Genomic DNA, 15,026 nt, shown 5'->3' with positions numbered 1-15,026 from the left:
TTCAGGCAGAAGGGTATTAACAACGGAGAATGGTGCCACCATCTAGAAATGGCAAGTATCACTTCTAGGCGATTTTTCTTAGACAGGGTTAAGGAGCCAGGGACTGTGGGCTTGTTCTTGTTTTTCAAGATTGTCAAGTACATACTTGCGCAAAAAAAAAAAAAAAAACACTTACCAAAATGTTAGGAATGTGTATAGGTTCAACCGTGAAAAACTTTTCATATCTAACCACAGTTTCAAAAAATTCTAATGTAACAGATGCGTGACGGTAGGCACTCACACCCGAGGTAACAAGCTGGAAGAAAAAAAAACAAAAAAACAAAACACACATTTTTACAAACCAAACAGCACCTTACACAACATAAAACAATCAACTTTAGGCCCTACTGCAGAGAAGCTTGAAGTCCACTCTGTCCCTCATTACTGCCAGTTCCATGCTGGGAAACACCGATCCAGTATTACAATGGCGCCTTGAGATAACTAGTCCTCTGCCATCACCCTGTAAGGATGTTGCCCTCTTTCTCCCCCAAAAAGGATCCTTCCAGCAAGTAAAAAAAAAAAAAAAGAAGGCTAGGGTCAGTGATGTCACGTGATCATCACTGGCCAAAATGTCTTCAGCACAGACCTACAATCAATTTGGACGACAGCCAATTAACCTGCAGGGCAGAAAGTAAGAGCACGAAAGGAGATCCACTTAAACATAAATCATTACATGTAGATGGAGGAATGTGGTGTGCATAGACTAGGGACCTTTGTGCTGCAAGGGCAAAAGTGCCAATGACAGTGTTAAAGTTTCCTCACTTCCTGTTTTGGCTATGGGACAGGAGGAAGGAGAAAGTGGAGGGCTATAAAAAAAGAAGAGGGGAAAAACAAACAAAAAAAAAAAAAAAAAACACTCCTACTTACAGTTCTCATCATGTCCTGCAATGCACTTGCTTTAGTAGCGTCTCCACAGAAATGAGCTCCATGGGATGCAGGGATAGCTTCACCCAACATGTACAGCAACCGAATAGCAACCTCTACTTCCATAAATGGGGCAGTCTGCCAGTTTCTTCAAAGGAACAAAGACAAAAACAGAACAAACATGATTCACGGCAATGTTGCACCGTCTCTTTATAAGGCTAGGTTCACACTGCCACAATTTCGCGGCTGCGGTTTTGCCACGATTTCGGCTGCAGGGTTCAATGTGAATCGCGGCCCGAAATCGCAAAAAGTAGTACAGGAACTACTTTTTGAAATCGGTGCAGCGCCGCAGATGCGGCGTCGCACCGATTAGGACGGTGCAATTGCCGACAAATGCCGCCGATTTGAGATGTGAAATCGCATCTCAAATCGTACCCAGTGTGAACCTGGGCTGAGGGCTTATTTTCTCACTAGTTAGCAGTAGCTTCTTAGCAACCGGGAAAAATAGCTACATGGCATTTAACTATGGTCAATGTTTTTTTTTTTTTAATTGCTTACACAATGCAAAACACCCTTTTATGGTTATGCGGTAATTACTGCCAAGGAGAGAATTACAAGTCACTTACTGTAGTGTACTATTGAAAACTCTGCGAACAGAGGCCAACAGAAGTTCTGGTGACACTTGTGCAAGACGGTCCAACAACAATTTCAGCTGCTTTCTGTACTCAACAAACATAGCTTCATCTTCACCCTGTTTTTGAAAACAGCATTTTTTTTGTTATTACAAGCAGTCATATTGCACGCACTGCAGAATGCTGCCTTTAATTTATAAGCCTTCCCCAGTTTAACTTATTAGAACATAGTTTAAAAAAAAAGTTATAATAAAATCCATTTTAAAATGTGTTATTGTCCTAAAATTCTGACCAAGGCCATTATGATCAGATGCTTGGATTACCACGCTTTTCCATTGTAAGTTGTGCAGCTTCCCTTATCCTCTTCCTTCCTCTAGCCTGCTGGCTGGATGATAAACATTGCCACACTGGTAAAGTCCTCTCTGTCTGCTCCTGGAATATTTCTAAACGCCCTTTTAGCCTCAGGGACAGTTCCTGGAGAAAATTTTGACCACAGCTGCCTTTAGCTGCCCTCCTTCATTTACCGCTCCTTGCTTTCCTCAACATTATCAAAGCTTACCATCTAGAGTCATGCAGTTAGTCACTAGTGCAAATCATGTAATTATATGGACCTACACCATTTAGCTCTTCTGCACTGTGGATGCCACAGCTGGAATAAAGGTGTTTTCACCCCACCCATCGTTGCCTGGTGTTTTCAATTTACAGCATTTCTGTACTTTACGTAACATTTGTGTAGTACCAAAAGGATTCAAGAATAAAGTCAAAAGGTTTACTAGAGAACATTTTGAAAGATGCATCATTTTAGCACGGGCCCAGATAAAAATGTGTTCCATATAGTACCAAACTGAAAATCTGTGGATAACGCACTCATAGGGGTGTGTGGTTTAGCGATACCTCTGGAACTCTGACTGCAACTATTTTTTACACAAGACTGGGTAGCATACAATAAGAATCATTTACCAGTACCAAGTAAATAAAGAAACAAAAACAGGAATCAGTCGGGAACCAAACATTGTGCATTATGTGCAATTTATTAAGTGCTTTAGTGACCCACATTCTCATCCACAAAACAGAGGATGCCAAAAGCGTGGAAAATGCCAAATCACAGCTTTGACAAAGTGAAAAGTCAGGGTTTATGGTACACTGGTGAATGAAAAACTGACGGCGATGCTAAAAGACTCATATGGCGACACTGATTGGATCACTTTCTATCTACACAACTGTTCGTGCATTTCCGAGAATTGCAAGCCAATGCAGCGAATTAATGAACCCTGCGTGAGCCTCTACAGTGATCCAATTCGCATGACAAGAGACTGACCGGCTCTCAATGGAGCCAGTTCACACAGCTCTGGGGCGGTTCCATTTCAGGCAAAAAAAAAAAAATGTGGCCCCAAATGACACCAGAGAACAGGGACGCACCAGACCCACTGCTGTGCTCTGCAGCTAGTGTGAACCCAGCGTAGGACGTCTTTGTCCACACATACTTGCCATTTCTATGTTTGGTCTTGTAGATGCACCCATGTTCTAGCTTGCTCACTGGGCCCCCAGTTGGGGAGTCTTTTGAAAAATGAGAATGTTACAATTTCAAGCATCGCTCTATTTGATTACCTAACATTACAATGTTTTCCAGATCAGTCACTCCTTTAAGAATAATGGTAGCCGTTTAAAGCGGATGTCCGCTGAAAAAATAAAAAAATAAAAAAAATTAAAAGCCAGCAGCTACAAATACTGCAGCTGCTGACTTTTAATATCAGCACACTTACCTGTCCCGGACTCCAGCGCCGTCAGCAGCAGAGGACGAGCGATCTCTCATCACTCTGCTGCCCCCCCGCCATCCTCGGTGAGGGAACCAGGAAGTGAAGCGCTTCCTGGTTGACGGAGGGGACGTCCTGCCCGCAGTCTACACGCAGACTGTGTGGCCGGAAGTGGGTGTAAATACCTTTAGACAGATATCTGCACCCCCCTCCCCCCTGAAAGGTGTCAAATGCGACACCGGAGGGGGGGGGAGGGTTCTGATCAGCGGGAGTTCCACTTTAGGGTGGAGCTCTGCTTTAATATATGCAGAGGGAGTCTCCCTCTAAATTTGGTCTTCGTGCTTTAAGAGGCCTTATGATAATGTACCCTTTTCTACCAGTTTAGGCCATATTATAGTATCTTTGCGAAATATAAATTTGTGTTCTTAAAAGCGGGAGTTCACCCGAAAAAAAAAAAATTTAACAGTAGATTCTGCTCCCTAATTACAGGGAGCAGAATCGGGTGTTTTGATTAAAATCAATGCAGTACTTAGCTTTTTTGAGATAGATGTTCTCCCGCTGCTTCCGGGTATGGTCTTCGGGACTGGGCGTTCCTATTTTATTAACAGCCTTCTGACGGTCGCATACAGCGTGTCACGAGTTGCCGAACGTCGTTGCGGCGATATACGGCGCCTGCGCACCGACGTTCGGCTACTTTCGGAAACTGGTGACACGCTGTATGCGACGGTCGGAAGGCTGTCAAATAGGAACGCCCAGTCCCGCAGCCCATACCTGGAAGCGGCGGGAGAACATCTCTCTCAAAAAAGGCAAGTACTGCATTGATTTTAATCAAAACACCCGATTCTGCTTCCCGCAATTAGGCCCAATCTACTGTTAAAAATTGATTTTTTGGGTGAACCTCCACTATAATAAAATCTAAGCGAAAGATAATGTATCTAAAAATTATAGATCGTAATTTTTTTGCATTCTACAGTTTATACATTTTAGTATAAAAATACATGGTAACCATATCATGAGAAAACAGTATAAGGCACATTTGTAACATACATCAATTGCATTAAAAAAAAAAAAAAAAAAAAAAAAAAAAAAATTTCAAGTAGGCCAGAACACAGGGAATCATTAGAAGAGAAATAAGGCCAAAGCTTTCTAGGCGGTTATTTCCCAAGTGGGTCACAGGAGTGCACTTTTGGCAGTGTGAAACGTGTTAACTGGGCCTTCCCTGTACACTTCAGTGTTGCTTTTATTCATCGTGATCCAACAAAAGTTATCCTTCCATATCCATGATCATTGACTGGCATGTGTTAAGATATCTGTGCAATTTACTATATCCAAGCCGCAATTTGTTTTTATATCATATAGGTTTGTATAAATAAAATTGGATTTTTTTTTACTATATCGTACTAATGCGCACCTCTAAGTAGCCCAAAATAGTCCCCCCTTTTTTTGGGGTCTTAGAGGGTATTGCTGATGTACAAGTCTTTTCGGGACAATTGCTCCACTATAGCACCAAACTCCTTTATTCGCTACTTTGTAGAATTGCTTTCTATGCCTTGGCTTTCCATTTTTTTTGCACCTCCTTTTCTTCATGTGTCCAATACTTTTTCCCTGTGTCATTTATGTTATTACACAAAACTTAATATCTGGACTGATTTGCTTTGGTTTCTTTGTATGCATCGATCGCATGGGTTGTTACCGACATGTGGTGAAAATGTCATGTCCATAGCACTTTTAGAAATGTAAACTTATTTTATATTTATATATATATATATATATATATATATATATATATATATATATATATATATACACACACACACACACACACACACACACACACACACACACACACACACACACATATATATATATATATATATATATATATATATATATATATATATATATATATATATATATATATATATATATACACATATACATATACACACACATATATACATATATACAGGGCTACATGGCTTCTGTTTAAGATCAGAAAAGCTTAGGTTTCAACAATGTCAAACTTGCCTCATTATCAAAGTTATATTCGTCATCGTAAGTCAATTTCTTCATTACTGCCAACATTACAGCCTACAAGAGAGGTGATAATCATTAGACAAGAAATTTAAAATAAAGACACTAGTCAAAATTAGAGACCAGCTAGTTTTCTCTGGCATGCAGATGACATTTGGCCCAGATGCACTGCGTTACCAAAATACCAGCACACCTTTTTGTTCTACTGGCGCAGTGACCATAATGCACAGTAGTGAGATAATGGTTCAACTCCTATATAAATATTATCTCTTCATACATATAAAAAAGGTATACATTTATTATCCAAGCTTTACTGTTGAAGTTGTTCCAAAGTTAAACAAAACTGGTAGAGATTAAAGACTCAAAGGACCATCCTATCTTGTACAGTTTATAGACATATAAATAGTAGCGTACTATATCAAAACGGATGTGGTAACAGGAAAGCGGTATTTGTACCATAAATGTTATTTTACTTATTTAGGACACTAAAAATTTAGATTTTAATGAAATATTTGAATGTATTAGTACATTGAAAAAATATCAGTTGTAGAATATATCAAGTTTTCCTGAAGGAATGAGGACCACTCACCTCCACATTAGCTTTCTGTTGATCAGTGAGCATAACCAACTGTAAAAGCAAAAATATTCATTACAATAATGGCAATTAAAAACCTAAAAATCACTTAACATTATACATGTTTACTCCAATTTGGCTATGCCTACTTTAGATTAGATTACTGCTAACAAGCGATTTGTATAACATACTTGTCATACTTGGTTTCTTCCACCAAGTAGCTGCTGGATCAAAAAACACTTTTCTGTCAGAAACATTTTCAGGTTAAGGGGCCAAGTGGATGCAATGTGTCTAGGCAAGAAATAAAAAAAGATAATTTCAAGGCACAGAGATTTTAGGTCTCTGTGCAATGCAGAGAGATCATGGCTTGTGGGATGGGCTGGCAGGGTGCTGTACACAGTTTCCTGAAAACATCACAGTAACCCTGCTTCAGTACTCTAAGAGCTGGCTACCCAGCATGCACCTCTATCTCATGCCTGCGCAGTAATGCCACTGCGCAGCGCAGTTTGTCCAGAACAATTTACAATGGCGGTAGAAGTACCCGTCCCTTTGTTATGGTAACCAACCTGCCAATCACATTGCAACCTGGAAAATGGCATCTACCTCCGCCTAGCATTGTCTCATTTCTGGTTTTGAAACGACACGATGCTAGCAGTGGACCACACCCACTGACTCCTGGGATCGATTACACTGGTATCCCCAAATGGGAAAAGGAAAGGGTCGAAGGCATCGGCAAATTCAGCCACAGATGTAAATTAAATGGGCTCCACAGATAATTAGGGTTGTCCCGATACCACTTTGAGACAGAGTACAAGTACCGATACTCCCACAAGCACCATCACTTTTCCTAAAACGAGTGAGTGCGCTTCATGATCATTAAGTGAAAAACAAAGAATATAACAATATTCCATAAATAAATCACAATAACATAAATTAAATAAATTCATGTGTTGCCATCAGTCCATAAAACTGTAGTGTACTGCAAGATCCACAATTGCCACGAACATCCAGTGAAATAATATCCAGTGATAAAAGCTGTTAATGGTCCACCTTCACAGACTGATAAGGACACCCACAAAAGTGCTCAAAAGATGGCAGATTACCACAAGTAGTTGACCCTTTTACTGAAAAAAGTGGTCAAATGTGCTTCATAGCAAGTTGGACTTTGCTATTAACAGATGAAATAAGCAGATAATGGAACAGCCTCTTAACCCATGGAGACTCAGGACGGCATATGCAAATAAAAAGATAAGGTCCGAAATAGTGTAATTCCGTTTATGAAACTTAAACATTTTCAAATAAAAAGCCAAATGGCTGCTTACTTTAGGAGTGCCCAAGGCCCGGCACTGAGGCTGGATGGCATAGAATCAAATTGGCTAACAGGTGCAGGGTGGAACACACGCCAGCGCACACGAGTCGGGACCATCTCCACCAATTTTAAGCAGCCATTTTGCTTTTTATTTGAACATTAAGTTTAATAAACGGGATTATACTATTTTGGACCTTATCTTTTTATTTGCATATGCCATCCTGAGTCCCCATGGGTTAAGAGGTTGTTCCATTATCTGCTTATTTCATCTGTTAAAAGCAAAGTCTAACTTGCTATGAAGCACATTTGACCACTTTTTTCAGTAAAAGGGTCAACTACTTGTTGGTAATCTGCCATCTTTTGAGCACTTTTGTGGGTGTCCTTATCAGTCGGTGAAGGTGGACCATTAACAGCTTTTATCACTGGATATTATTTCACTGGGATGTTCGTGGCAATTGTGGATCTTGCAGTACACTACAGTTCTATGGACTGATGGCAGCACATGAATTTATTTAATTTATGTTATTGTGATTATTTATGGAATATTATATTCTGTGTTTTTCACTTAATGATCACCAATTATCAAGTTTATCCATTAGGCACCTGTCACATTGGGGACTAGATAACACGTTTTTTTTTTTTTTGATATTTAGGTTATATTAGGTAGGCTGGCGTTTCACTTGCTGTTCATTTATTTATTTTTGAGTATAGGTATAATTTTATCAGCTATTAGCGCACTCACCCGTTTTTTTTAAATCCACTGTTTTTTTGAGGTGCAGCTCATATTTAGTTAAATTCTTTGTTTAATTGCACATTTGGCGCGAGATACATTTTTTCTTTTGACCAGCACTTTTCAGCCTATTGCTTAAACAAACATTTATGTTGCTACACGAACACAGATTTTTATTGAAGTTCACACATCAGTCACTTATATCTTGTATCCATGCAACTCTGAGGACTTGGATTTCAGTGCATGTTTTTATAGTTGCACCCAGCACTATTCACTTTGGATTTGATTATTGATGCACTTTGGGTTGCCATTTAAATTTGATAGTTTATTATTTTAGCCATTTTGACTCACTTATGTTATATATGCTCTGTGTTTGGATTTCATTATTCCCTCATCACCTGTAAGGTGTATCCATTCTTCACCTATGCCCACTCATACAGTGCAGCATTATCTTTCTTATAATTTCACTTTGGGTTTGACACACCTTCAGTGCTGCAGCATTACCCCCCCTTCCCCTTGTTTTTGGTAGCGCAGTAATATCCCACTTACACAATACCCCATAATGACAAAGTGAAAGAAGTTTGTTTGAAATCTTTGCAATTTTTTTTTTTTTTAATAAAAAAGTATTCACAGCCTTTGCTCAATAACTTTGTTGAGGCATCTTTGGTACCAATTACAGCCATATTTTTTTTTCGGGCAGTTTCTTCCATTCTTCCTTGCGGGACCCCTTAAGCTCCATCAGGTTGGATGGAGCATGTCAGTGCACAGCCAATTTCAGTTCTCTCCAGAGATGTTTAATGGGGTTCAAGTCTGGGCCACTCAGGGACATTCAGAGTTGTCTCGTAGCCACTCCTTTGTTATCTTGACTGTGTGCTTAGGGTTGTTGTCCTGTTGAAAGATGAACTTTCACCCACAGTCTGAGATCCAGAGCTCTCTGGAGCAGGTTTTCATCAAGGATGTCTCTGTACATTGCTGCATTCATCTTTCCCTCGATCTGAACTAATCGCCCAGTTTCTGCTGCTGAAAAAACATCCCCACAGTATGATGCTGCCACCACCATGCTTCAACTGTAGGAATGTATTGGCCAGGTGATGAGCGGTGCCTAGTTTCCTCCAGACATGATGCTTGCTATTCAGGCCAACAAGTTCAATCTTTGTTTCATCAGACGAGATAATTGTTTCTCATTGTGAGAGTGCTTTAGCTGCCTTTTGGCAAACTCTAGGTGGGCTGTCGTGTGCCTTTTACTGAGCAGTAGGTTCTGTCTGGCCACTATACCCTACAGGCCTGATTGGTGAAGTGCTGCAGAGATGGTTGTTCTTGAAGGTTTTCCTCTCTTCAAAGAAACGCTGGAGCTGTCAGATTGATCTGGTTTTTGGTCACCTCCCGACTAAGGCCCTTCTCCCCTGATCACTCATTTTGGCCTGGATGGCCCGCTCTAGAAAGAGTCCTGGGGGTTCCGAAAGGTTCCATTTAGGGACGATAGAGGACACTGTGATCATTGGGACCTTCAATGCTGCAGACTTTCTGTACCCTTTACCAGATCTGTACCTCAATACAATCCTGTCTCGGAGGTCTACAGAATGGCTTGGTTTGTGCTCTGACATGCACTGTTAACTGTGTGACTTTATATAGACAGGTGTGTGCCTTTCCAAATCATGTCCAATCAACTGAATTTACCACAGGCGGACTCTAATCAAGTTGTAGAAACATCTCATGAGCAAAATTTTGACTGTCATGGCAAAGGCTGTGAATTTTCCAGTACATTATTTCCTTTTTTTATTTTTAATAAATTTACAAAGATTTCAAACAAACTTCTCTCACGGTGTCATTATAGGGTACTGTAGAATTTTGAGAAAAATAATGAATTTAATCCATTTTGGAATAAGGCATAACATAAGACATAACAAAATGTGTGAAAAAGTGAAGTGCTGTGAATAGTTTACAGATGCACTGTACATGTAAAAAGAAATGACTGTTGGTTGAATACAGAGTGACTTACCAGTAGCCAATTCCAGGACAGCACAATAGGCATCTCATGTTAATGGGAAATATCACCAAAAACAGCTTAAAAAAGAAGGAAGCCTTGCTGCTGAACTGGTTTATAGTGAACAAGAACCAAAAGAACAGAAAAACAAACTGAAAAAGGACATAAAACAGGAAATGATGCGGTCCTGGAAAACTGCTGGAAATAGCTTAATTCTGGATTTCCCAAATCCACTTCTAGAACAGCATGAGAGGATTAACAAGTACTTACCAGAGTAGTAAGAAAGCATGGAAAGCTCTCCTCCCACAAAACTGATCACGAGTGTTACAGATACAGTTAATCCAGGTAAACGAACCTCTCAACAGATTCGTAAATGAAAAGGGCCAGAAAACTTAAAAATACATTCTATGCAAGAATGCAGCAGACAGCGCTCCCAGGAGACATCCGCCCATTCACATAGCGCCGCACAGCTCACGCTTGCACAGTAGGGAATCGGGCAGTCACTTCCCGATTCGCTCACCGAGGATGGCGGCGGGGCAGCCGAGACCCGAGCGATTGCTCGGCTTCGGCTGCCGACATCACGGGCACCCTGGACAGGCAAGTGTCCTTAAAAGTCAGCAGCTACAGTGTTTGTAGCTGCGGACTTTTTTTTTTTTTTAAAGTCGAACCTCCGCTTTAACTGAACCTGATCGTCCCAGCAACGGGAATGAGCAGAGCAGCTCTAGCCACTATCTTGGGTCCTTATTGGCTGACTAGTAGGAGCATTGGCTCCCACTGCTGTCAAAGCCAGTGACACAAGGGGCGGGGCCAAGTCCTGATGTCGGTCAATGGACGCAGCAGCAGAGCTCGGGAGCATGCCCCCAGGGAATGCGGGTCTCTGTGGAGGCACTCAAGAAGAGGAGCCAGGAGCGCTGCTGGGGGACCCCAGAAGAGGAGGATCAGGGCCCTCTGCACAGAGGAGTTGCGTATGACATGTTTGTCATTTTAAAAAACAAACCTTTAAGGTCCTACATTTTTTTAGGTTCCAGAAACGTTTAGTCAATGAAGGATGGGATGGATCAATCTTGGCTCTCATTAGAAAAAATAAAAATACAATGTTCTTTGTTGTATGGCAAAGAAGAGCTCCAGACTGCTAATGCAGCCACTTTTTTGGTGTTTGAGGATGATGTTGATAAAAATAAAAAAAAGTGACCAATCAAGAAGTCTAAGGAGTTGTCAAATGTTTATGTCATGCAGCTGCTACTCCTTAAGATTTTCTAAATGTATCAAATTCAGATGCCTGCAGTTTACATTCTGTACATTGTCCAGAATTGGATTACCTTTTGAAGGTAAATGCCTAAAAGGAATGCCTAAATCACCCAAGGAAAAAAAGGAAACCCTTCCTTATAACATATCTTCCCTTTGTTCAGCACAAAACAAACAAACAGACTGTCAGCCAAGGTTCTGATATACCCAAAAGGTGCAGATTCTTGACAGATAGCTCTTCTCAGCTTCACACAGCCTAAAGGAGAGGACCGGAAAAAGCCAAGGTAATGTCACAGGACCTGCTCCGACTTATCTGCAGCCAGGTCTTGATGCATGAATAGAAGAGAAGACGACAAAGACACATAATAGCTTACCAATTCTTAAGATGTGGTGGCTGCATCTGTTCTCTTTTCTTATCCCCCCCCCCCCTTTTCACCTGGCGATTTGGCCAGTAACACCATACAGTACCCCCAAGCTGGTGCGATATACAGAATCGTGGCAGGATGCTTGAAGCCCTCCAAAAGGATTCAGTCACAGGCAGGACCGAAAGAAAAGCAAAAAAAAAAAAAATAAAAAAAAAAAAAAAATATAGTAACCAGACTACAAACAGGCAGACAAGAACCAACTACAACTGAATGTTGCTGGTGCCACAGATGTCTCACTCCCAGGAATGCCATGGGCACCCGAATTAAAGCAGAGGGTGCAGCGGAAGTGATCTTCTAAAACCGACATTTACGCCACTTCCCTTAGGAGACTTGGTCAGAAGAGGCACAAAAAGGCCCCACCCACTTCCCCCTGTGCTTTCACAGACCTGAAACCAGGAGCTGCAGCACTTAGGCAGTGACATTACCATGCCTGGACTTGGTGCCTGGCATCACTGGTCAAGTCTTGCACATCCCAGCAGAGACATTCCCTTACTGAAAAAGGGAACCACATCAGCCAAGGTTGGGGAGTAAGTCACCTCCCAAGAGGCCCATGAGCAAGCATAAAAAAAAAAAAATAAAAAAAAAAATAAAATAATCCTGAGCCGCTTTCCACCAGATTCCAAGTGACGCACCTCCTCTGGATGGAGGAAACAGTAACATACCCGTTCAGCAAGGGGGGGGGGGGAGGCTGCCCATCTCATGTGTTGGGAAAACATTTTCTTATTATGGTCAGGAAGTAAACACACATACATACACACACACACACACACACACACACACACACACACACTAAATGCACTTGTTCTTACTTGTTTCAAGATATGTAAATACTCATAACAAAATCCAATAATGTTGGAAGAGATGTCGTCATCTTCATGAATGAGCAACTGGAGCATCAGAGGCACTTTGGATTCAATAGACTGCAGTGTGTCGTGTGCATTTTTCAGATCACCAGATTTTGCCAGTTTAGTCCAGCTAACCACCAGAGATTGTCCCATTCCGTTTACTAGCTTTGAAAACCTGGCCAGGAAATCCACATCTTCCTCCTAGTTCAAATTAATCAGAAATTATTTTCTTGGAAGAACCAGAAGTAAAAACAGGACGGAAAAGACGAGGCTTACACATTTCAGCTTAGATTTATTTTGTTCTCTATGAAAGTCAACATTCTATTTATTTTTTTGGCTAAAAAAATAACTGAATCATTACTTCTTAAAAAAAAAACTAAATTAATCCATCCGACCTAAACTACAATGTAGAGAACACATTCATTGAAGTACGCGATTCCTGCCAAAGCACATGTCAAAGATAAGATGAAAACTGCCATTCCCTACAGCAGGGGTGCCCAACCTTTTGAAGAGCAAGGGCCACTTAAGCGACTTAGTAACCGATCGTGGGCCACAATAAGCAAAGCAAGTGGATGGCAGCCCACTCTACTCTATAGAGCCCACTCTTTTTTTTTGCGGATCGGATTGGAGGTAGGCATTTGTAAACAGACTGTTTACCCGCACCGCGGGTGCAGCACAGTTCACCTGTGGCTTTTCTTTAGGTTAGCTGCACTTTGCCATAGACTTCTATTATATACTGTAGATGTGGTGCACTTTCAGAAAGCTCACCAAACTCGTAGGTAATAGAAGTCTATAGCTCAGTGAAGGTAACCCACAGATGCACTGCTCTGCACCTGCAGATCAGTTTGAAAGCAGCCCAGTAACCACTACAGAACACATACAGTATATACACTGATTTTATTAATAAACGTACCTTTAAATAACATTATTCTATTCCATCCCAGAGCAGGAGGTCGCGGGCCACATCAGAGGGCTCCGCGGGCCACATGTGGCCCCCGGGCGACTGGTTGGGCACCCCTGCCCTACAGCTATGCTACTTTAGTAGCTGGGGTTCGCCCTAAAAAAAAAAAAAAAAAAAAAAATTCTACTATGTCATCCAGCATACTAGCGCGAGCTACAGTATGCCTTTATTTTATTTTTTGCGCCATGCTCACAGTTTAATCGCGTAGTTACGTTTCAGACTCCCCGCGAGGAGTAGGCGTTCCTAGGCAGAGGGGAACATGATTGACGGCCGGCTATGGCGCGTCACGCTTCCCAAAAATAGCCGAAATAGAACTTGGCTCTTCACGGCGCCTGCGCAGTCAGCTCCTAGTCTGTGCGCAGGCGCCGTGAAGAGCCGAGTCCTACTCCGGCTATTTTCTGGAAGCGTGACGCGCCATAGCCGACCGTCAATCATGTTCCCCTCTGCATAGGAACGCCCATTCCCCGCGGGGAGTCTGAAACGTAACTACGCGATCAAACTGAGTATGGCGCAAAAATAAATAAATAAAAGGCATACTGTAGCTCACGCTAGTATGCTGGATTTAATGGTAGAAACTTGTTTTTAAGGGTGAACCACCGCTTTAACTAAACAGGCACATAGCCTTTACCCATTTCCCGCAACTTTATCGTCTTATAGCGTACCTACCCCAAAAACATTTATTACCCGCAGAGAAGGTGGCTGCATTTTTATATTTCTTACAAACTCATGTGCACTTCATGTCCCTGGGTGGCTGAAGTGGGAAGTTTGTAGTTCAGCTCACAGGAAGTTAAGAGGATGTTGTCTTTCTGGAACCAACAGGCATTTTCTGTACTTGCTAAACATGTCCTTAGCCTGATAAATGGAAATAAAAGTCCTGTACTTTAATAACTTACATACACTATATTGCCATAAGTATCGGGACGCCTGACTTTACACGCACCAGAACTTTAATAGGCCTACCCTTTGCAGTTATAACAGCTTCAACTATTATGGGAAGGCTGTCCACAAGGTTTTGGAGTGCATCAATGGGAATGTGACCATTCCTCAAAAAGCACATTTGCGAGGTTGCAAGAAAACACCCCAGAAATCTGTTATCTGGAGATTCTAATGAAATCCGGTTGCTAACATTTTAGCTCTAGCGTTAGGCAGAGAGAAAAAAAAGGAAGGATAGAATTAAAGACTAAACATCATAATAAACATACAATTTAAATATAAAATATCCTTGCATGGAGCCACCAGTGTCACAAACCTGTTCAATGCTGAAGAATCCTGCAGACTGTAATACTCGACACAAAGATTCCACTAGTTTGGTTTTATCAACAGGATCCATTCCCTTATTTACAATTTCAAACAAACAGTCACATGCTTCCTCACGGAGAACTTCCACTGACATGTGACCAAGCAGCATGTTAATAAATCTGAGAGATCAGCACAAAAGGAGTAATCAATTTAAAACACAAAAGTGAAGTCGAACATGCAAAATAACGAATGAGGCTGAAACTTTAATACAGAAATAAAAGCATGCAGATCTATTAATATACAAGCATATAAAAAAAAAAAAAAAAAAAAAAATAAACAAACAAACACAGACAGAAGTGCATAACAAACCACAGGCTTTTAAAATGTCCAA

General features: G+C 41.2%; 1 protein-coding gene across 1 annotated transcript in view; it reads right to left on the bottom strand.

Moving 5' to 3' along the window:
* Nucleotides 1-15,026, bottom strand: part of XPOT (exportin for tRNA) — a 62,353-nt gene that overhangs the window by 27,853 nt on the left and 19,474 nt on the right. Inside the window, exons 8-14 of the mRNA XM_040344095.1 lie at nt 14,646-14,814; nt 12,400-12,636; nt 5,913-5,951; nt 5,318-5,380; nt 1,530-1,654; nt 907-1,051; nt 176-295 (exon numbers count right to left, since the gene is read on the bottom strand). Coding sequence (XP_040200029.1) covers nt 176-295; nt 907-1,051; nt 1,530-1,654; nt 5,318-5,380; nt 5,913-5,951; nt 12,400-12,636; nt 14,646-14,814 — 898 coding nt within the window. The remainder of the gene's footprint in view (nt 1-175; nt 296-906; nt 1,052-1,529; nt 1,655-5,317; nt 5,381-5,912; nt 5,952-12,399; nt 12,637-14,645; nt 14,815-15,026) is intronic.

The sequence above is a fragment of the Rana temporaria genome, chromosome 3 (genome assembly GCF_905171775.1).
Source record: "Rana temporaria chromosome 3, aRanTem1.1, whole genome shotgun sequence".
In the NCBI taxonomy this organism is placed as follows: domain Eukaryota; kingdom Metazoa; phylum Chordata; class Amphibia; order Anura; family Ranidae; genus Rana; species Rana temporaria.
Note: the sequence above shows the minus strand (reverse complement) of the source record. Positions and strands in the feature narration are given on the sequence as shown.